Genomic DNA, 24,599 nt, shown 5'->3' on the forward strand with positions numbered 1-24,599 from the left:
TACTTGAATTGATCATGAAAATGTCCAGAGGACTGCAAAGACACGGCCTTCACTGAAACGCTCTTTTGTTGTTTACCCACTGACGATTTGCCATTTGTCTTTGTTATATCATGTGTAATGTGCAAAAGCAATAAGGCCACTGATGCCCATGGAAAGCCTGGGCTCCCTCAGTATTCAGATAATCTGTCTCCCTGCTTTTGTGATTCTCTGGTGTTTGCCTCAATACTCAGGTGATAGAAAGGCTTGAAAACATGTTATGAGTGTTGCTACACCTGCTGATGGAGAAAGAAAAAGCACTTCCATGGATTGTGGTTTTAGGCACACAGTAAAAAAAGTATAAGGCAAGAGTGCATTGATAGTGGCAGAATACAAATGGACAGCTACCCACCAATCAATTGCTTCACCCAGACAGATATTATGCTTTTCAAGATAATGTATGAAATATTAGAAACCTCCTCAAAGCCAAGTCCTCATTCAATACAGAGTGGTCATAAGCAGAAACCTTTCTGTGGGGTTTGGTTGCTTGGATGCTCCCTCTCTCTGCATGATGCAGCACTGATGTTGGCAGAGGGAACTCACCAAATAAAATGTGTTAGTTGTTGTTAAGAGGCAGACACTAATTTTCACAAACTAAGTCTTTAATCTTAATTTAGAAATTGAGTCAACCATTCTCAGCTGCAGCCAATTCCCAGCCATGTCCTGTTGGAGAGAAGAATCATGTTACGCTCATGCTACATTTCAGCTACAGAGGCTGCAGAATTTATCATCAAGTTGTTGCTCTTGGTTTAGATAACAGGGGAAGATGAGCTCATCTGAAAATCAAATTACAGGGAGCAAACAGGCCATCTGAAGAAAGAGCAGTAAATTTAGCTGGACCATTCTGTAGATTAAAAGTAAATAAATAGGAGAGCTTTTACAGACCTTTAGCAAGGGCCAGACTACAAGAAGGAGCTTGAGGAATTAGAGTTGGCCGTCAAGGGGACACCAAAGTAAGCCCACATATACTCTTTTCTAAATGACTTTCCTATACACTAAAAAAATGCAAACATCCACTGAAATCAAGAAAGCAGCAAAGTCCATGGAGAAGCTCTCAGCAATAAAGGGCAGGCCCCACTTTGTAACCACCTGAAAGCAAAGCATCTTCCCAACACAGAGACTGGGTGGGAGACTACAGTGAACTCACAGCCTGCCTCTGCTACAGCTCAGTGTAAAATACACCTTTGTGCTGATTCCCTGGTCAAATTCACATCTGCAACCACCAATGACCACTTGAAGCCCCCCCAGATATTCCTCTGTGGATACCTGGAACTTGGACTGTAGATAAGATAAAGGTGGTGCTATTGTCTGGGTGTTATCTCACACTTAGGGGAAGGCTAACAAAGCTGGGAAGAATGTATCACTGATAATGGAAACAAAAAAATGCAGAATTTACAGGCCACAAGGAAAGGCAAACCAGCAACTCTGCTAAAATCTGTTCCTACTGGGTAAAAGGTAATTTTGACAGGGGAACCTTGTGATCATTGGCTCAAAAGAAAAGAAAGACTAAGCATGTAGACTAATTAGCATTAGACACAAGAGATAATCATTTACCCAATAGCATAAGAAAACCGTGCAGCCAATTAATGCTTAATTCCTTTGTTTGCTAAAATGGGTAAAGAATGAAAAGTTTTGAATGATGTTGGGACCCTACCACCAAGAAGTCCAGGCTGAAGAATGATCAACAGGGATGCCACCGGATCCACGGGTGGTGACAATATTCTTCTCTCTCCTCTCTTTTCCATTTCTTTTTATTTGTCTACCTCACATTTACTGTTAACTATATCTGTATCATTGACTTTGGCATAAGGTTTGCACTGTAACTCGGGTAGAAGCATCTCTCACTGATCAGATCTTAGCACCTACTTGCACAGGAGTAGAGACAGCCATTCTGCATGGAGAAGAGCAGGAGGGCGCCTCACCACAGACCACTGCTCTTTGTACTTCCATTATGGGACAACATGCAGAGCACCCCAAGGACTCATTTCACTTGAACAGCCCAAGGGAAATCTGACATTTCTCCATTACAAGTACACTTAAACACTGAAGATGCCAAATCCTCCAAAAATCCCACTTTCACTGAGCAGGAACAACAAAGGAGTAGAATCAGACCTTCTGTGCTGTTAGGATACACTGCACCATTTCCATAGTAGGAAGCTATGATATGAAGTGTCAGTAGCTGTATTTATCTCCTTGGGAGCAGAAAGAGTAAGCAGGCATGCCTTGTCCATCACAAGCAGGCAGTGCTTCCTTACTGCAGGAATATGTTTTTCCTTTCATGATTGCATCTTCCATAAGGGAGAAATGTTCCAAAATGGAGAAATCACTTTGGTTACAAGCAGTTACAATGTGGTCCCTTAAGGATAATTCCACCACTTTAAACTAGAAAGGCAAGTATATAATATTTTCTTTTGAATTCCAGAGAGGAAAACTATGACAGCTAAAGAGCTACCTTCCATGGCCCCTTTTACTGAACAATAAGATCAAGCCAACAATTACATCTGAAAAATGCTATTAACTCATATATTTAAGAAGTGCCAAAATTTAAAATATATGTCTATTGCATGATTGAGTTTTAGTGTTTTCAAGTCTAAGTCCAGGAAAAATATCAAACCCAACCTTTTAGGCAAATTAACAGCATCAGCATAACTTCTTTAAAATATACAGAAAAGCTATAGAGTATGTTACAGTGGGATAACAGCATCAGCTCTGATTTTGGACCTGCATTACCGGCTCTTTATGGTGCCATTGGGAATTGCACCATTCTTGGTGAGACCTGTGTTTTACATAACTCTGTGTGTGTCCATAGACCTTCCAAAAGACCTGGATGGCAAATATGTTGATGTTTTAATATCCCAACAATGCTTTTTTATGAAGCAGGAGAAAGTCAAAGAGAGTAATACAGCTCTGAGGCTGTTCATGTAGAATTAGATCTCCCTTGCTTTGTTTGTTGAGTGCCCTGAAACCCAAATCAGATAATGTATTATTATGTTCTCATCTTTGTGACACAGAGGCTCTTTCATGCCTTCAACAAAATACCTCAGCAGAAACTATTCCATCATTTTAGTTTGTAGGATGTGAATCACTTTTGCATCTTCATGTTTTTCTGAAGGTCTTTTTGGTCATTTGATTTTAAGATTTCAGGGGAAAGGGTAACAAATAGTTCCAACATTATGGCTTTTCCTAGTTACCTCAAGCACTGTTCTTCTGAGGGCTCAACTTCTGAGCATGGTGGCATTGGAGGACTTGCTTTTGGACTGGAGAGCCTCCAAAAGAAATGCAAAACCCTCAAAAACTGGTGTCTCACCACAGAATCACTGAATGGTTGGTGTTGGAAATTTCTTCTTAAGATCACCCAGTCCAGCCCCTCTGCTAAAGCAGGTTCACCTGGAGCAGGCCGCATAGGATCTCACCCAGATGGGTTTTGAGTATCTCCAGGGGAGGAGACTCCACAGCCTCCCTGGGACACCTGTTCCAGGGCTCATACTCCAAGAGAAGTTTTTCCTCATATTGCTGGGAAATAGGCCTGAGTCTTTACTAGCAGTCTTGTATTTCACTAGTGGTCACCCTGGAGACCATACTGATGAGACCACAAAATCAACAGAAATTTAAGGTGGGAAATGCATCCCATGCCATCATTGAGAATGATGCAATAGGAAGATGCAGAAACGTTTCTCATTTCCAACTCACAGTTAAAAAGTACTGACAAAAAAATAACACAATATGAGCAAACCAAGTCCTCACCTCTGTAGATTCTGCATTTGGCTTCAGGCAAATAAGGTTGCCCTCCACTGTCAGGTGGCTTAACTTGCAACAAAGTCGCAGGTACTGCACCTGGTTGATGTCCTCAATATTGTTCCCTTCCAAGTCCAAAACCTCCAGGTGATCCAGCCAGGTCAGCTGGCTCAGGTCAGAGATATTGTTGTAAGCAATGTAGAGTTCCTCAGCAGAAGTAAACAGAATAAACATGTAAACCACGGGCTTGCACAAGTAACACTGAGGCTCTGCAAAATCTTTTCTGATACTTGAAATACTAAATGTTACAGGATGAAACTAGCAAGGTAGTGAACATTTTATAAAGTGTGGTTGTTGAAGCCTTTAATAATAAGAGCTAATTTAGCCAGATACTGCTTTAGGCGTACTCAGGATCAGACCTGAATGTTACACCTCATTTTAAAGGTTATATTGTAGCATCTTTTAAACTAACTCTCACAATCTAAGGCATCAAACCAAAGCCAGCCAGAAAAGCAAGAGCTGAGGAGAATGAAGACTAAAAGTAAAGAATATCAACTGAAGATAGATCTGAGATTGTCATTTGGTAGGATACATCTATACTTACTTTTAGAGAGCTGAAGGAAGAGATCCCATCTAAATCTGACAGGCCACACCGAGCCATCCACAGGACACGGAGACGGGACAGTGATGTTCCAAGATCCCTTATAAAAAACAATTCAAGCTCTATTTGAATGAGTAAAAAAAATCAAGACTTGTTTTCTTTTTCCTAAGACTAGGCCACTGCTACTTCCTTCACAGCTCACATTGTTTACAAAATATTCCATTAAAAATGTTCACCCTTGAAGGTGGGGAATAAAATGGTACCCCTCTTTACTTATCCCACTGTCATCTTTGTTCTTGCATGACAACATGTCATTGATTGTTTGATTAAGATTGTTCCAAGAGCTACATCATGGTAATTCTGCCATAAATCGCAGGCAATCGCTAAGAATTAAGTGGGGTTTTCCTATGCTGGCATCATTGGCTGTACTCATATAACCCAAATTAATATATCTGAGCTGACTGCATGGTCAGTCTCACTCTGTCCCTCTTACAGTCTTATGATTTTGCAGTCGAAAGGAATAACACTTTTGTCAAAATCATTTTTTGAATCAGCAGAAAATTATAATCCTTTCCATCCTATTTTCTCACCCTTTGGGTGTAGCAAAATGTCAATAAGGGATAATTTATATGAACTTTAAACTTTCTGGTCATAACCCAGAAAAATCACACACTGACCTGCTTGAGTCCACATACATGTAATATCCCACTGACTTTACAGCGCTGCACCACAATACAAAGATAACTCAAAAAAGGTGGCAAATCAAACTGGGGCCTTAATCACCTGCCATCTTTGGTAACATTGAGTTGCATAAAGCCACTAGTCTAACATAAACAAAATACAACATTTTATCAAATTCCAAACCAACCAAAGCTCAGAAATTTTCCACTGTAGCCAGATATCAAAGTATTGAATAATAAAGAACTAAACAGTGGGTAACTAAATTCAAAGACAGTTTATCAGAGGAGGTAGAGACTAGCATGGAGTTGACAGAAACACAGTAATGGCTGAGTTGGAAGGAAGGTCATCTTGTCCAACACCCATACTCAAGCCAGGCAAGTTTCTCAGGACCACATAAAAAGCTAAAATAGCTCTTAAATAGAGATTATTGGACCTCAAAATTCTAGATCAGCTATCTCTCACAATATTCATTCTTATAATACAGAGAATAGTAAGTTTTCTACAGAAAATTGCAAAAGAGAAAAGTAATGGGGGCCCTTATAATCTTAAAATATCTAGGTAACACTTGCTGTACTTATGTTTTCTCTTTGTGGATGACAGGGAAGAAGCCCAGCTTTGCATTGCCCTCTGAGCCTCATGCAGCTTTGGTACAGCTTTGCAGCAATCCTCTGTAGTCCAGCTGCCTGCTTCAGGGATACTGGGCATCCAGCCAGTCCCAGAGGTCAGGAAGGAGTGCATTTATGAGTGGGGATAGACACATTCTTATCTCTATTTTTTGTTGTTTCTCTACCATCTGAATACTTGGGAAGGGCCTTGTCAGGAGAAAGGAATCTGTGTAAGCCTGAATAAAGGATAAGTGCAAGGAGAAATATCCTCAGGTGCCTCTCTTCTGTGAGGGGCAAATACAGGGTTGAATGGGAGTTTCTAGGTGAAATTGGGGGTTTCCATCCCTCTGCCTCCTAGGGACTGGTATGTCCATGGACATCATTCAGACCTATCTGACTTCATCCATCCCCTACCACTGCAGGGGCTGCAGGCACTGGGTGTCTCTAACTACCCCTTCCCTGGATGCTGCCCATTTAAATAAGCTCACAATGGGTACATCACACAATGTATTTATGTTACATTTTACAGCTTTTGAGGTACAAACAATGCAGCTGACTCAATGGCCAGAACTAAGCAAAAAAGAAAAATCTCAGTCTCATTGAACATCTCTTTCCATCTAAGGCTACTCTTCTCTTCAGGAGAAAATCCTCAACTGATATGAACCACAATACCTGCAGTGAATTTTGTGCATCCAGGAAGCTTGCCTCTAGTGACACAAGAATAAAGAAAGCCAAATTCATATCACCACATCCCTGGCCTTGCAGAAGATCTTTCAGGGTCTATTTACATGGTGCACATTTTCTAAATAAAACAAAAACTGGTTCTAAGGCTTCCTTAAGGAACACATGCCTCCCAAAGTAATATTTACTGAAAATTTATTATTAGATTTGCAATCTGCATGCCTATAATAAGAAAGAAATTAAATTAAATTACAAAAACAGAACCTACCATGAAGCAAGGCCAACACACCCTTAAACACATATATGGCATTAGGAATAACATGAAGGGATTGCACTGCTCATTTCATGACCCTCTTCAAGCACTGATGAGATTTTCAAATTTGGGCTAATTTTGGTGCAGAATTTTCTCTTCTGTAAACCACTGAACAGAGATAAAGGGAAGTAGTCACTCTCATTTTTGTGTCATTGAAACAGTGCTTCTGATAGATGCTCTGTTTATTAGGCCAACAAAACTGAAGACAATCCTAACCTGATTACTCTACATATGGTAGAATAAGATATGGTGAATGGACTTTACTTCCATTTTTAATTTGTCTTGAATTTTTAACTGAAGGGTTTTTGTCACAGAAGGAGATTGCAGCAATATGCTTGTTCCTAATGTTTCTCTGTCAATATAAACAATGCCAAAGCAAAGCAGAGGATTAATTCCCAAGCAATTTTTACACAGGTCCCCAAGAACAAACAGTTATTCCCTCTAGTCCTTGATCACTCCATGCATTTGTGGAAGCAGTTCCCTGCTCACAGTAAGAAGTCTAGGACTTCCAGAGTTAAATCCTATTTCTCTTTGTCACAGTTTTCTGTTCCAGAGCTGGCTGTGGTTAAACCCAGTGCACACAGACAGGGTCAATCCCTACTCACACTGTGTGCCAGTTTCATGCATGGTGCACACTCACTAGGAATTATTAGCTAACAAGTCCTTAAAGCATTCTCCTGCTGTGCACACCATCAGAAGACCCTAACTGAAATGACTTCTAAAGCCAACTTACCTTACTCTTCACAATTTGTGCTACTAAGTTTAGTCTCAAATCCATTCCAGTTTCATTCATGGGTTACAGCTCTGACTCTCCTACAGCTAACTGGCATGAGTCAGGAGTAGCACTTTCAAGGTTAATACTAATCAAAATTGATGAGAATTTGTATTTCAGATGAAGGAATTAGGTTGTACATCCCATGTCTTGGGTACTTGCAGAAGGCAGAACCACTGCATGCTTGCAATGCAATCCAGTGTTTGATAAGAGGGTCTTGTTATTAAAAAAATGCTTAAACAGACACTTCAGAACAGAAAAAAATATAGAAGCTAATAGGAAGTGGTTTCTTACAAGGCTGAAGTTGGCTGTCCCAAAGCTCATCTCTAATTCAAGAAACAAAGTACTAAGAAAGCATGAACTTTGTTGCACTGTTTGGTATGACTTGGCCCAGTTTTGCTGTCTCTAAGGGAAGAGACTTAGCAGCCCAAGATATCTCTTCTCCTGCCCCTTAAGAAGGGCACTCCAGCTCTTATGAGGAGCAAAGTACTGCCACCTCTCCTTCCCTGCTAATACAGAGGTAGTGAGGAGAAGAGGCAAAAGGACTTTTTCCCCTTTGGGCTCTACTGCAGAACCAAATTCCTCTTGCTGACACTGGGGTCATGCTAGCTGCTAGAGGAGCCTAAAATTCTGGATCATGCAGTCACATTTTGGCCCTGCAGATCTTTACTCCTGCATCTGTAATGAGTCATCCCCAGTCAGAGATGTTATCATAGCAAAGTACATCTGCAAACATTTTATTCAGTAACTAACAAACTAATCTTTTGGAAGCTGCATGACTCATGCTGCAGCATCAGAGAAAATTCCCTTGTTAATTACTATAGAGATAATTGCCTTTGAGAGCATGGCTGCTGTAAGGTGAAACAGCCATGGAGCTCAAAGCAAGCTGCTCCTCACAACTGCACGCACCTGCATTTCTGAAAATTCTTCTGAAATATTTTGGCTGGTGAGACGAGAACTTAAGAGCTTGTAAGAGATGGGAGTGTCTCCTCTGGGAGCAGCTCTAGAGCATCTGGCACATCCACCTTGGAGGGGGTGAGAGCAAAGTGAGGAGTTGTTTGAGCACACATGACCACCATGGCGTGCAAGTGTACACACAGGCATGATTTCATTTGTGTTAAGTGCAGAGGGTGAGATCAGCCCAAACTGGGGAGATACAACTATTGACTTTTATTGAAATAGAATTAATGGGAATCTGCACTCTGATAATGATTTACTAGGGTAGACTATTTTAATGTAATAATAAACTCTTAAAACCAAATTATCAGGGTAGTAAGAGAGAAAATCCACTATAATTATACATGCAGTGTAACAAAACACTTCCCCCAAAATAATCATTGACCAAGGCTGAAATTAATGAGACACATGTCAGAGACAAGGATTCTCCTGCATTAGGCATGATATAAACATATAGAAAATTACAGCACCTAATTCCAAAAATAGAAAGTAGGGTTGAAAAATTTGATGGCTGAAAGGAAAAAGATGAGACTCTGTACAAGGCTGGTGGCAGTTGGTCATAAGATGCAGGACAGGAGTGCTCCAGTGATTTGTAAACAACAAAGAGCTTATAGAAGGAAAGAGAAGACACTATAGAGGAAACATAGCTCCCATTAATACAATGAATAATCCCAATCCAGTGGAAAAGTGTCCTGTCCCAAGTGACGTGGAAGCTGGGAACTTAACAGAAAAGGCAAAGAATTAATAACCAAAGCCATTATATATCCTGCTCACCCCTGCTATGGTTCATTCAAGACAGGTTTGAGGCAGAGAGATGGAGCATGGGGTGGGGATGTACATATCATAACCTTGATTGTGATAAACAGAGGACTACAGCCCCTGGAGCTGCCAAACCAGAGTCCTCCTGAGTAATTACTCCACATGTGCTCCTACACACATACTTGTCTGCAAAACACACACTGAATATCAGATCATGTTTTTAGTATCCCAAAGTGCCAAGAAATCAACATAGACTCCCCTACTTTCACTTTTAACCCCAAAATTTGCATTTATAATTGATTTTGAGGAAATAATAAGCCAAAGGGTTTGGAGCCTGGGTTCCAACTATCTCAAAATAACTTCTGCAGGGATGGGAACTCATCAAACAGCCCAGTGCTTCTGTGAGGGTTTTGGCAACACCCTCCCCACTTGTGCACAACCATTTAGTATTTTTTCCCATGAAATCTGATGCTCCCATCTTGTCATCACTCCCCCAGGCTGGAGAGAGAGCGCAGAGGGGCAATGAACAGTTTGGCTCACAGCACCTAATAACAGGTTTGAGAAATAATGTGTTCTTCCATTAATCCAACATCCTTGTTCTTCAGGGACTGATTTGATCCAGCCAAATTTTTACTGGATGAATATCAGACCTAGAGAGCCAAATCCTACTCTTGGTTTCACAACAATAAATCTTGAATTGCTCCACTGTGCTCAAGCTACCCAGTAAACACAACAGCAAAACCCTGAACACATTTGTCAGTTTGAGCCCTGCCGTTTGTTCTTGAAGTCAGTTTTGAATCATTTACCTAAAAATAAAGCACTAAATCCATGGAACTTGCACAAAGTATCTCAAAGCACACCTGCATCTGATGATGAATACATCGTCAGAAGCAATATATCTAAACTAGCTATTGATACAGATTTTATTTATTTTAAAGATCGCTCTGAAAATGAATGCACTGGTAAATAGAGAAATTTAGATTGTAAGAGAGTGACCAAACTACAGTCTTAGAAAATAAAGGAATAAAAGCATCCCATCTCTGATCTTCAGAAATCAAGTGGAATTTATCAAGCTGCACTGTGATAACATCTATATGGTCAATGTCAGCACACAATGCTTTGGTTGTACAGATAATTCTGACATCTGAAACAAAACCTTTAAAAGCCCGAATGTTATTTAAATCAGTAACACATGGTCTAATAGGAAGCTTACATAAAAGTTTCATTGTGTTCACAAATAGCTGTATTCAAAATTGTAAAACTGATTGTATGCATGTGTTCCTCATACTTGATCAAACCCACGACACAGCCCCCAACTCTGCAAGCAGTGCTGAGGCCACGTCCTTATTGTCCCTGCCGTGTCCTTTTACAGTTGAATAAATGTCATGTGAATGTGATGACCTGCCTTGCTTTGCAGCATTGCAGTCTTTGCATTCACTCTTCAAAATTCAAGTAGCAATATGCTGAGAACTGTTGGCTTGGTTCTCTTCTGTCCCACATCTTACACCTCCATGACACACAGGTTGCCTTTAGCATCTTATGCTCCCTTGGGCCAGAGTGATCCATGGCCCAAGGTACAAGATAACGAGGGTCATGCCTCATCTTTTGCAGCCAGAAGGCCACTTTTAGGCTGAAATACGATGAAAATGTAGTACCTAATAATCTAGTCTCATTCTGCCTTCTGAACTGTGCAAATTTTCAACAGAAAGAGTTCATAATCCTGTTGAGACATGTTGATGGAGACTTCAAAAACTAAGCAAAAAGCGTGTTTGCTAGGTAATTCTTAAATACATCAGAGGAAGGCTAGCTTGTTTTAGGCTGAACAGAAAGCATGCATTTACCAAATGTCTTCTTAAATAAAAATTGTGTCTGTAAAATTCTGTTTTCATAACTCCCTTTTACATGCAAATGAAGAATTTCTGAATTAACAAAAAGTTATTGTTGACAAAGGCTTTAGCAGCAGCATGTCTCTGTTGTCCCAAATTTGTGAGGCAACCTTACTATGAATAAGAAGCTGTTTTCAAAATGGGCTGCAGTGCTAATGCCCCTGCCAATATTTCTCCCAACAAATTTCACTATTTTACTCTAGGGCTGCGGGGGTTTCTTTTGTTTGTTGGTTGCTTGTGTGTTAAGTTCCAAGTTTGGAAAGAGGCAAAGATCTTGTATATTGCTTTTTTTAGCTGTGGATCTCTGCTGCAATCACTTCATTGACAGAGAAATGGGTGTCTGGGAGGAAATGCAACTGCCTGGTGCTGCACCACGGGTAAATAGATCAGGGAGAACATTCAAGGTGTCATGCTTCATCCAGCCTGTAACTCTGCCTTTTCATCATTGTTATGCCAAAGGGAGAGACACCTGCCACAGCTTTTGTGGGCCTACTAAGAAAAATTACAATTATCAAGGAGCCATGTGCTTTTGGCCAGCACTTTCACTGAAGCAAAAGCCTGAAAACAAGGACAAGAGACTACCTGGCTACAGCAGCCAAAACCACAAACTATCCAAGGCAGTTTGGCCGTTTTCCAGGACAGGAGCCAATGACCACTCTGATGGTCCTGATAAGAGTACTTGAGCTCTGCCATGGACACATCTGTGGCCGTGCTTCAACCAGAGACACTGCACAGAAATCCTTGTTGCACTAACACCAGTGCCCACTGCTCCCCGCCTCCCCCTCCACTGCTGCCAGGCAAGGATGGCAGCTGGATACAGGAGATGACAACAGATGAAAAACCCCAACCCAATGAGATACATCTCTGGGCTATTCCTGATTTATAACTTTTTCACTTGTCATTGTTGCTTCTCATTACCTCATTGAAACCACTGTAGCAACTGCAATATTACATCAAGCACTATATTACTTGCAAGAACTTTATTTTCCATGTCAGATTATATGTCATTTAAACAAAAAGTGCTTTGTGAGACCAACAGGAGGGAGAGATTTAGAAGTGGGAGTGCTGATACGTACACTTCTGTAACTCATACTTGTGCCCAAGGTAACTGAGATGCTTACTTCTGTTAAAGTTAATACACATGAAATGCAGCTTTAATTTCAAGTGCTCTCATTTTTAGTTGCTGTCAAAAAAACCCTAGAGCAGAATAATGGGATTGATCAACGCTGATGGAGTCAGGAAGAGCAATTCCTTAACACACGAATAAACAACATGTGTGGGAAGGATAATGTAATTTTGTGTTAATTTCCTTTTGATCATTAAAACTGCTTGTCAGCTTAGTTACTGCTGTAGCATTCTCACAATGAAAGAACAGTTGCTTTAACTCAGCTCCCATAGTCTGAGAGGAATAGAGATTGCCAAAGTGTGGTCCTGTCGAACAAGACTTGCCCTTGACTACATGTTTTCCACCCTACTTCAGCTCCCACCCTTGGCATAAAGCTGCACCCCAGCGAAACTGCAGAAACCAAACACACTGGGGCTGCCTCCCAATGGGGGCACTACATCTTCCACAAGACCAAGTGGATTTTCAAACAGGAATAAGTTGAGACACACAGTAAATAAAACTCTCACACCCACAGAACTATTGCCCCTCAGTTTAACCCCAGAGCTACTGACAGTTCCTATAGCTTTGGCAATTGCTCATTCTCACTGTTGAAAGCTTACATATAAAAAAAATAAAGGATAATGAAACTGTGGTTACAGAATGAGTTACTTACATTGAACAATTGAATCCCACAGTGCTTTGAAATTTCCTGCATAAATAACTTTTCAGTCTCCCACATGTTGTGTGCCTGTTTCACAGTATGTTCCAGGTCTGAGCTCTGGCAGCGTAAGACAGATATATTCCAACTTTGCTTTAATACAGATCTCATCCTTCAAAATCAACACTTAAAACTTCTAATGCTTCAGGATAAGCAGAAGGAATACTCTGTAAAAGATCCAAATCATCTGACAGATTCAGTGGTGTTAAGACACATACCACCAAAAAACAAAAAGTAAACAAAGTCCCAGAAACATCTTTTTCTGTGTATCAGAAAACCGGGAGTTCTAGATTAATTGACCCCACACAACTACAGAGTTGGATCAGCTTGGAGTATCTATTCAATTTTTGTCATGGTAATGACTATAGAGTTTCCATCGTAAAAAAATACTTGAAATATTGCAGAAGTGGGTTGATATGAAAACCTAGAGAGAAAATGCAATTTAAAGTGATTCAGTCTGAATATACAATGGTGGAAATGCATGTTCTTGAAATCCTTTAGATCAGGCACATTTGTATGACACTAATGATTTCCTTCTGAGGCTGATGGCCATTTCTTCTTTGTAACTTTTCCTTTCTTTTTTTATCTGTGTATACATCTAATGAAAAAACAAAAAAATAAAGAAGCTTGCAAGAAACAGATACAGGTACAACTTGGACCTGTGAATGGCATTTGATTTCCTCCAAATTTCTTTCCTCTCTAAGCCTCTAATGTTCAATACAGATCTTGACAGACTTGTCTCCATATGTCCCGAGTCAAGACTTCCTCCCTAAACAAAAGCTTCAAGTGAGATTTTCTCTGCTTGTACTGGCCTCCAGATGTTCTTTTACAACAAGCAAACAAGATGCAGAAGAGAAGCTTGGGGATCTCAAAGCCCACCACAGGATTACTGAGACAGACAGGACCTTATAGATTTCCATACTGGGGTGTTACTACAAGGCAGAGCCTCAGCATTTCCTTCCCAGCACACCAGTAGACATCCCAAATCTGGTGCAGGTGTGTTAATCGGATGTAGATCATCTTGATCTTGCTCTTGAGGCAACTGTAGCTGCAACACTAAGCAGAGTAAACCAAAGCTCTCTAAATTCTTGCCTATGAGATGAAACAGCAGAAAGTGGAGTGGTAGGATTGTGAGGTTGATGAAGTTCAAGCCAGCAGATGCCATAAATGGTCTTTCAAACACAATCTTTCACAGAACTTCTGTTACCCAGAGTGGAGTGGCAGGTTTCGTTATCAGACCTTTGTGTTCAGGTTCTTACCCCCACAAGAAGAACACACAGTGCAGCTTATGGCAAAGGGTGAAGAATGTGCACACATTACACCTGCTGATGAAATCACAACTTCACCTCCTAAAACACAAAGGCATTTCAGTATTTATTTCTTGCAGCTATTGATCCAGCCATGGATGCATCTGGGAGATCTGATGCATCCTTTAAAGATCTCATGATAGGAGGATAAAATTCTGCCACACAGCAAATGAGGAACATAGCTAGAGAAAAAGAAGTGTGAATGTATTTTAGGGGAAAAATAGCAACAAGGCCCTTTGTGTGCAGCAATGTGTCTGTAGAAAATAAGAACAACTAAATCAACTCCTGTGTGGAGAATATTCTATAGAAATTAAATAATGAAACTGATTGTACACTGAAACTCTATCTATTTATTCATTTTTATTCCTCTCATTTGGCAGTTACAACTGACAAATACAACTATTAGCATAATTTCCCCTGCAACCTGATTCCTTCCTTTTTTAAAAATCAGCATTTACCTTGCATTCCAAGAAAGTATTTTCCCACTGAACATAATTATTTTCAATAAAAAAAATCAAACAAGCTGCGGAGAAGCAATTCCCTTGTAGGAGAGAATCAAAACAACCTACAAACCCATTAAACTAATGCCGATTATTTTCTTATTTCCACAAAGTCTTTCTACAAAGACAATCTTTTCACAGCTGGATACTGCTCAGGAAGGAGGCACACAGCTTGAGCTGTTTTTGTGTTATGGTGCCACAAATAAATTCCTCTAAGGATCCAAACATCTGGGACTCTGCTGTGGGAAACCTAGAAACCAGTAAGGAAACCTTCTCTGACTGTGTGAGTGTGGGGTGTACAGGGAGCCAAGAGGGGCACCCCTGGGGTCACTGGAGCTGCTCACTGTGAAGGGGCCTCAATGCCAGCAGTGAAAATTTCAGGTGGTGTGTTTCTGCCAGAGTGGCTCCTGGATGGTCAGACAGGAAAGCTTCCTTAAGAGTACCACTGTTAAGTTCCAATGGGTTAATTACTGTTGCTTCCCTGCCCTGTTCTTTGGTGTTTCTCATACCATGATTATAACAATATTTTTCTCATCACTGGCTAAAATGAATATTTAGGTGTAAATTTTCATATGTGAACCCTGAGACTGACAGCTGAAACAGAGCAGCTGCAAACTGCCTAATAGCCAGGCACATAAGTACTTATTTGCTGGCAGTACTTATTACTGACAGTTTTATTTATCATATCCATCCAGAGCATACAAGCAAGATCATGATACCATTAGGCAAAGCCTTATACACAACTCATGCAGAAGACTCTGTCTGCCCAGGATAAAATAAGCAACTGAGATGGAAAATATAGCATATTTATACAGCTAACCCAGGATGCTGTAGAAACAACAGCTAACCCAGGAGCTGAGCTGTACTTCTTTTTAAGACCTGGTTCAGCTGGATAGGTGCAAGGTATGAGAAAACATCCTGAAAGGAGAGGTCACTTTTTACCAAATAAATTCAAAGTGGAGTGCCTATTCAGATACTGGGCAAAGAAGGAGCATAATTATGTAATGGGCTTGTCTTACCTTGCAGGAGTTTACTGGCAGCCTTCCTGCACACATTAGCTATTGCTTATTTACTTTGTTTTTTCACTAGCCATGTTCACAATGCACAAAAGTGTTGCTGTGGTCTATGGTAATCCTCTGATGGTTTTTATGCCCTGCATTGTATGGCAGTCACAAATAGAAACATGATAGAGGTGTCCTGGGGGAAGAAACCTGCTGCCATGGAACTGCTCAGGTGACAATGAGAGCAGATCCTCTCTGCTCTATGAGGAGAAAGATGCTCTGCACTCTGCTCACCAACCCTGCCACAGCCACGAGACTCAAACCTAGAGCTGCAAGGGCAGGCCCTGCCTCATCATCCCCTTCCTAACTGGTACATCCTGTACCTGGCAGTCTGAAACACAAGGCAGGGGAATTTCAGCTAGGGAAGGCTTCAGGAAATGGGGTACTGATGCTGGGAACCATGGAAAGACACTGCAAGGCCAAACCCCTCTTTTGGTGTCCTCTGTGCTTGCTGCAGAATGGAGCCCGAGCTCCATCTGTGCATTTGTACAGATAAAGTTCAGCTTCTCTTACTGGGGAATCAGCCTGTCAGATTCCCTGATATCTAAGGTCGCAAAGACACATTTTCTTCTTTGGGCACCTGACCTGGTGAAATTAAACCAGAGGTTTACCCAGGACAGATAAGTGGTCAAAGCAATCAGATTTCCCTAGGGCCAAAGGCAGACAGGCTGATTGTGCTTTTCTGAAAATAATCCACTCAACTAAAAGATGCTGTATTTCTGTCCCAAAATCATTACTTTTTATCAATAATGTGAATATCCTTAAAACCATCAATGCTAAATAAAACTTGAGGTCACAGCATTTTTGCCCAGGTGTGTAATACTCCCAGGGATCCACAGGCACTAATACAGAGAAGATTCATTAATACAGAGATTAAGATTCAATTTAAATGCTTTAAATCCTGGAAAGCACTCAGAGTCCTCAAAGAACATATTCTTAACATAGACTTCACAGCATCTTTAACTGCTGAAGGACTTTCAGTCCAGCTACACAAAAGAATTAACAGGAACACTTCCCACAGAAACTAGCCTGCATGTGCAATGAAAGGCTTTCCCCATCCTGAAACGTGAATATGAAAGTAAACAGTGATGCTCTGGGTGCTGAAACAAGGATATGAAGGGATTCACCCCAGCCAAATCAGAGCATGGCTCTCTGACTGCTCTGACTGCATGGGTAAGAGCAACCTAGAGCAAGAGCACCCTGATTCCTTGCTAGACACAATAAGAAACTGCTATAACACAAATACATCATCTGTTGACAAACATTTGCACCTGTAATGCAAACTGACTGATTTTAGAAACTTTTTGGAGATTTTAAATATCATAACAGCAGTGCTGATCCTTGTTGCACAAACCCTGTTGCTTTAACATGTGATATCTATGTACCTCTGTACATGTTACTATACAACAAACATAGTTATCCACTAATTGCCAAAAATTAGAAATGACAAGAAGAAGAAAAAGGAGGAAAAAAACCCAAAAAAGAGATAGGAAAGGAGTAAGTAAAAACGACAAGGAAAAAAGTAAATTCAGGGAAATTATGTCCCCATGTTCCTCTTGTTTGAGGGAAAACTATCCAGAAAGTAGTTGATGCCTAGACACACTATCAACAGTACATCAAATTTAGGGGGGGTTAAGTGTCAAGCCTCAGTCTTATACAATATAGTGTAACTTGATCCAGATCCAGCAAAGCAATTGGACCAATGTTTAATTTTCAGCTTGTGAGGCAATGCCACTGAAGGCAAACTTCTTGTGGCTTTAAGAACAGAAGATATTTTATTTCCTTAAACTCTTTCTTGGGTAAAAAGGAGGTTTACTGCTATGTTAAAATACCTAAAGATCCTGATTGAAGTCTCAAAAATACTTTTAAACATTACTTTAGAGCCCTTGCCCTGAATTAAGAAAGAATTAGTTTGACTCCGGTTTCTTAAATTCATATGATCAGCAAAATCTTAACTCAAATCGCTTGGCTTATATTTACAGTTGGTTTTTTTCGCAGCCAAGAGGGCTCAAAACATTTCAAAATGTGAATACAGAGACTTTTGTTGCTATTCTTGTCTCTGGGAGCTGGTGTTAAAAAAAACAAACCAAAAAACTAAGGTTCATAAAAGCATAAGAATTGTTGATTTTGAATATACTCTGCACCTTGTTCATTTGAACCTCCTGAGGATTTTACTGACTGAAACACACCAGGATTACTTCCCTCTCCTTCTGGGGGATGTTTCTGCAACAGTGCAAGCCCAGTTGGAGAACTGCAGCAATGAAATGTTAACTCAATCTGGATGAAGAAAATCTGCTTTACTTTCCCTATATCCTCCATACTCACTTTTGTCCCCACACTTTGCAGTCTCTGCATTTCATCTCACTTAAAATATGACAGCCTCTCTCTGTTAGAAGCAGTTGCTTGAGAAGCCCTGAGAGGAGATCACTCTCCTGCTGGCCACAATGTGTGGTGCTGAATGGGAGGAAATGAGCTTCAGCTGCTAAAACAGCTTCTTCTGGAAACTTATGGGAACCGGGTCCCAAGATTCTCCTATCTGATTTAAAAGCCCTTTTGCAAAGATATTTATCTAAACATTTTTAAACAGATATTTTCATTCATCCCTGAATTGAGAATAAAAAAATCTGATAAAAAAAATACACAGGCTACATGCCAAAGCAGAAGCAGTATTCATTGGCCTTGGAATATAGTTCTTTTACTGGAAGCATTTCAAAAATAAGGACCATGGCCATCACAAAAAAACCCCAAAAACAACAAAAAAATCCCAACCAAACAAAAAACCCAGACCAAAACAAACAAACAAATACCAGAACCAAAACAAAAAACCCAAAACCAACCAAACAAAAAGGCAAACAAAAACAATCAATCAAACAAAACCCACCCAACACCCTCCAAATCAGCATATTTTAGCAGGCACTCTTAAGAATAGACTTGACTTTTCATCCTCAATTATCAGTTCATAAATCTAGAACTTCTCAGTTGCTAGCAAATGTGTGAAGGTCACCAAACAAGGACATAATGAAGTTATTGAGATTTAGAAAATTTAAAACAATATGAAGTCTTTTCTTTTCACAGTACACTGGATTTTCCAGAGATGTTCCCTTTAGCAAAGGGCCAGTAGAAAACCAAAATCCAGAAACAGCCAAGAAAGAAATTCCCTTTCAACTACCAAGATTGATTATCTGAAAATAAACTTGGATATGTTTTTCCTTTTGGATTAAATTAAATAGTTGATAATGGTATAATTTCAAAGTTTCAAGTATTCAAAAGTAACACAAGCTTTAGGAGGATTGGGGAAGGACCATGAATTTATAGGGCAGCTCAAACACATTCCCCATCAAAGGAATCACAACTTCTTAAGGAGCTACCAGGAGAAGCCAATATCCAAACTCACTGATGTAGCAAGCCTTGCACTCCCATAGAAAACTGTAACACAAGAACACCTTGATTCCTCAGTGCCAGAACAGGACTCCTTTTATTTCCTTTGAACAGTGCATGGCAATGCACACCTCAGCATCCTCACATCTGACATTCCTATGTGAGATTGACAGGAATGAATGCCTCAAAAAAAAATCAGTAACTAAAGTCAGGATGATGAACCTTCATTTTGGCATCTACCAAGCCAATTCTTCTTCCATTTTCAACATGAAAAAAAAAGAAAAAGTTCTAATTCCGTTTCATCCCAAAATAATTAGGTATTTCTACTCTGCAAGACAAGATGAAACAAAAATAAAGTGACAAAACACAAAGTCTCCCATCTTATTACCCACTCATGCATGCACACTGACAGCCTTTTCTTCATAATGATTCACCAAAATATGCTTTTATAACATAAAATAGAATGAAAATAATGTCTGCTTTTAGCATCTCAAGTATATACAAATTTTTTTTTTTCTGCTTTTCTGTCCTTGCCTTCTTTTCAGTAAATAAAACCAATCTTCCAGTTGGACCTTACAAGACATTTCCTATTATCTGCTGCCCATTTTCGAATTACAACCACAATGATTCTGACCTTATGGCTGGCAAAATCTGTGGGAATTACTTTCAGTAAGAAGGAAGAACAATTTTTTCTGTCATCCTCAATAGCCCCATTTGCAAGGATTTGGTTGAATAAAACAAAATAATCACTTTCTGGACAGAATTCAAGTATCAACAAGATTAATTCAGAAATAAGACTGTATTTTGGAATAAATGGCAGCAGCCTCTGGAATGGGAGCAGCCATGTTACAATAGGTATAGCAGGCATCACTGCTGCTGTGGCAACAATGCTGCTCTAATGGGCATTAAATTGACATGATGCAGACATTGAAAAATAAAGTTCAAGTACAAGGCTGTGCTTGCATGGGATGTGCCCTTAAATGATCTGTGTTCATCAATGACAGATTGTCAAAGGTGGGAATTAATAAAGCAAAGCTACTGCTGTAACTGTACAGACTGAGCTCACATCTGGGAGAGCCAACAAAAATCTTCTTCCTCCTTTACTTTTCCCTGACAATTGCATTTAACTGCCACGCAGAAGGAGCAGCAGGTAGCTCCTCCTGGGCTGGAGTGCCTGGGAATCATCACAGTATTAGACTTGATATCCAAGCCCAAACATATTTACATTAGAGTAGATCAAATCAAAACTTGAGACCAAACATTCCCTGCATCAAGGCCTGCCCACAAGGGTGTCAGGTCAAAGAAAATGGTTTGCCAGAACTTTTCATGACAGAAATTAGAGCCTCAGAATACAGAGGTGCAAAATCCTGCTAAAGCCATGAGTCATGCAGTTTAGTTTTCCTGAACAGCATTCTTATATTCAGTGCCAACAGAGCTGATCAAAATGTTTTCTGTTGACACATTTGAAGAGAATTTGGAGTTTTGATCAAACTAAAACCCACCTTTTATATTTTTTCTTTTTGATATAATATCTCTTAATAGTGTCAAAATTTAATTTTTTCACCCACTACTTAATCCTCCATTGCAGTAATGGAGCAATTTCATGCTTATGAAAACTGTTGGTTGCTATTAAAATAAATGCAGCAATATAGAATCACCACTTTTACATGTTATGGATTAGAAGGCAAGAAAAACAAAATTTAGACTGCAGATACTTCATTTCATCACCAGAACAAGGGTAAATAAAATCAAAGTGTACCAATTGAAGTTCATTAGATACCTTAGAGAGACCAAGAAGAATTTATTGTCAATTCTTAGGACAGAACATGCTCTCTTAAAAAGAACTAGCAAACCCACTACTTTTTACCCCATGAGTTTAGTAGATACCCATACAAAGCCAGAGAGCAGTCCTATTTAAAACAGGGCCTTTTACACAGCCCTTTTCTGATAGGAACTGTATTTTTCTACTTTGCATTAATTAGCAAGGGTCATACAGATATTAGCACAGGAGAAAGAAGACAGCTCTGCCTCCTCATTGTGATGGTTTTCACTTCTACCTTTCCAACCAGCCAACTCCCCCCAGCTGTCTGGGAGAAAACATGATGTTTTCATGCAGCTCAGCAAGCCAGGGACATGCAGGCTCCACAGCAGCTCTCATAAACCTGATTGCATTGACTTCAGTAAAGCCAAAGTGATTTTCATCAGCTGAGGAACTGGTCTGACCTGTACAGAACAGGCTACTGTGTACAGTAAAGGCCCAAAGGCTGAAACACTGAAATACAAGCACCTAGACATAGATAAGAGGGGAACTTTTAGCTCCTTTCAAATGTGCAACAAATTTCCATGGACTTCAGCATAGCAGGAACTTCCCTGGTGGCAAACTAGGGCTAATTCATCGGCACAATTTCAGCTACACTGATTTATTCCAGATCAGGTCCTGTCCTTAAACTTCTATGGTAGTGGAGCATATATTCATGACCTAATCCATTATCACAGGATGGAGAAATGGAAGGAATGAAAGCAGCACAAATGAAGATTTTATCACTTAAATAAAATTGAGGGCTGTTATTCTTTATATTTACTTCATAGAATCATTCATTTCTTACCTCACAGATACAAGCAAGCTATTGTTCAACTTCAGTTCTCTCAGATTAGGCAGATGCACACCTGTGGGAACAAAATAAAGAATCACTTTTTGCACCTGGGATTAGAGTAAAGGAAAATTATGACAATTACAAGTTGAAGCATCTAATTTTACAAGTATTTCTTAGCTGTTTCTGGCAGGCCTGTCCCGGACTTCTTCTAAGAAAATCAATGAGATTATTTCACTCAAAAACTATTTCATCCTTTGCATTTTTGAAACATATATGTATTGTCTGCACGACTACCCAATTACAATTTTTGAACCCCTCACTGGAAACTCTGATATGGCACCTTGCCGGACAGACAAGAAAAGAAACTGGCTTGATGTGTGACTGTTTTCTTTGGTCTGATTCCCCATCCTGATTGACTTTTAACTGAGTGATACTCTGCAGAGCTAAGGGATACTTTAGAGTATAGCATTCCATGACCTATTTAATGGCAAGTAGTGATGGACTTAATGGATACACAGCCAGGTAACACTTCTTCAAAATATGACTTTGAATCAAACAGCAACCACATAATGATCCATAGTCACAACATCATCTTTTATAGTTCACAGGTCCCACAAATGCTACATTTTGCAAAGCATTGCTTTCTTCTTTTAATTTTCTAAATACAACTGTTTACCATTGACTTGTACAAGTTTCATACCTATAAAACCCTCAGTATTCTTTTTGTTATTAATTTAATTAATGTGCTTTGTTTTGTATCCCTGAGAGACATTTGCCTTTTAGATTCACTCTAATGGTATCTGTGAACCAAAATCATACACCAAATCATTCCAAGGTGCAGAATAACTTAGACACAAGCTCAAGTCTCAGAAACCATTTCTTATGGACAGTAGCAAATGTTTACCCATTCACACCAGCAGAGTTTACTCAAGGCTGGTGAGTATCCTCCAGTATAACATGCAACCATGTAGAAGTAACACCAATTTTAGACAAATTGGACCATTGCTGAAACATTAACATGTGTTCTCAGCAAATATTTTTATGAGTTCTCTGAGTAATCACAGTCTGGCAAGGGTGATTTACCAATGTCCAGAAGGATACCAGTCGGTGCTTTGCAAAGGATAAAAAAAAAGAAAGGGGGGTGGGATCTCAAAAGCAAAGAAAGGAGGTCATGTTGTTCATTCCCCAAAGAGAACAAGAGCATTTATGTCAAAAACATTTTAATAAATCATGTTTTAATAGAAGCATTAGCTACATCTCATGTTATTTTGGAGTGATCATAATGCACATATTGATTTTCATGATGTACTGCAAGTATTTAAGTTCACATCTTTTTCAAAGCACTTTTGAAAATACAAAAAATTCAAAACACACTGTGCCATTTTCTAACCTTGTTTTCCAAGCATTTTCCACAATCCATAAAAACTAAGAACAAATTAGAACAAATAGCCCTCCTCCTGCAGGATATGCTTTCTCATGTCAAACAAGTTTTATATGTATATATGGCAACAAAATAATTTGGAGTCCTGGCAGAGAAAACATTAGGATCTCTGTTAATTACTCACAGTAGCCACACTAGCTACTGAGCAAAGACTCCCTCAGATAGAAATCAGGGCCTAAAAAATTCCACCCCCCACCCAAAAAAAAAAAAATCTAGATTCTAAAAAATTTCTATCCTGTTTCTGACAAGGATGGAGAGATTAAATGTCATACCCTGAAGAGTTAAAGGAAAAAATGAGAGGGATGCAGTAGCCTCTCCAGTCCCAGCTCCAAACTGAGTAATGGTGCCATGGATTCAGGCAGAGATGTAAAAGGGTTACCAAGCAAAGACCGATGCAAAGCATTGCAAAGCAAAGGAGTTTTAAGGACTAGTGTTAAGCACAAGATTTGAATGAGGAGTCAAGAGAAATGGAGAGACTTGCCCAAGAAAAAGCTTTTCACTGAATGCATTTAGGCTTGTCTCAGGAAAGAAGCAACTATTAAAGGATCCAAAGAGGCTGAGTGACAGGCTGATAATACAATTTTCACATCTGGTCAGTTCATTATTGTAACTTGATCCTCCATCTCAGATTTTTTTTGCACTTTGGCGCAATCTATCCCCGGGAAGTTGTACAGTGTTACACTTTAATGTGTGGTTTATGAGCTTGAAATAGAAGTATACAATATGTGGTGGTGCAAAATTCTGCCAGCAATATTCTACAACGTATTCCTGCAAGTCTGCAGGTTCTTCCCTCCTCTAAGTTTTATATCAATATGTGATTATTCTTTGGTGCTAAGAATTCATTGTTCCATTGATTTTTATGGTTTTTAGAGTTTTAAATACTTATAAATAGAATAGAGGCCAGAAGTTTAAATTAGGAAGAGAAAATTGTAAAATGAAGGTGACAAGACACTTATCCCAATGTAAAGGTGTATTTCTAATTTTTGTAATTTTAATCCTCATGGCATCTTTCCTCAGAGCAAGGACACATGATACTAACATATAAAAATACTCCAAAATACAATAGTAATAATTTCTAATATTCATTTTAGAAGTACAAGCAGTATATTCCTTATCCTTATTCCCTCCTTTGTGTAATTTTGATTTTAAAGAGCAAGAATAGTCCACAGAAATGCTGATGATTGCAGGACAAGGGGAGAATTCAGGATGACGAGCAGTGTTATCTCATCTGTCTGCGATTCCCTTTCACTAATGACCGGTTTTGTTACATGGCTCTGAAATTACTAACCACCAACAATGTACTAGTGTTAAACTATTCTACTCTACCAGTGGAACAAAACTAAATGAAAGGGCAGAAAGAAATCAGAGTGCAAGTTAGGTGAATAAAAGTGATAGACACATACACTCAACAACGAAGCCTGAAGTGCTGCACTTCACAGGCAGGGTAGCAGTGTAGATGTCTTTCCAAG

At 39.6% G+C, this 24,599-nt stretch overlaps 1 protein-coding gene across 8 annotated transcripts in view; it reads right to left on the reverse strand.

Moving 5' to 3' along the window:
* The window catches only part of LRRC56 (leucine rich repeat containing 56), an 81,373-nt gene that overhangs the window by 32,945 nt on the left and 23,829 nt on the right, over positions 1 to 24,599 (reverse strand). For 5 of the 8 annotated variants that reach the window (XM_077179960.1, XM_077179963.1, XM_077179962.1 and 2 more), the window contains 3 exons: positions 21,702 to 21,762; positions 4,376 to 4,472; positions 3,781 to 3,978 (listed from right to left, as the gene is read on the reverse strand). In XM_077179960.1, the coding sequence (XP_077036075.1) occupies positions 3,781 to 3,978; positions 4,376 to 4,472; positions 21,702 to 21,762 (356 nt within the window). Of the gene's footprint in view, positions 1 to 3,780; positions 3,979 to 4,375; positions 4,495 to 8,333; positions 8,450 to 12,804; positions 13,017 to 21,701; positions 21,764 to 24,599 lie in introns of those variants that run through there. The other 3 variants (XM_077179966.1, XM_077179965.1, XM_077179967.1) reach the window with 3 other exon arrangements.

Source organism: Agelaius phoeniceus, chromosome 6 (assembly GCF_051311805.1).
Source record: "Agelaius phoeniceus isolate bAgePho1 chromosome 6, bAgePho1.hap1, whole genome shotgun sequence".
Taxonomy (NCBI): domain Eukaryota; kingdom Metazoa; phylum Chordata; class Aves; order Passeriformes; family Icteridae; genus Agelaius; species Agelaius phoeniceus.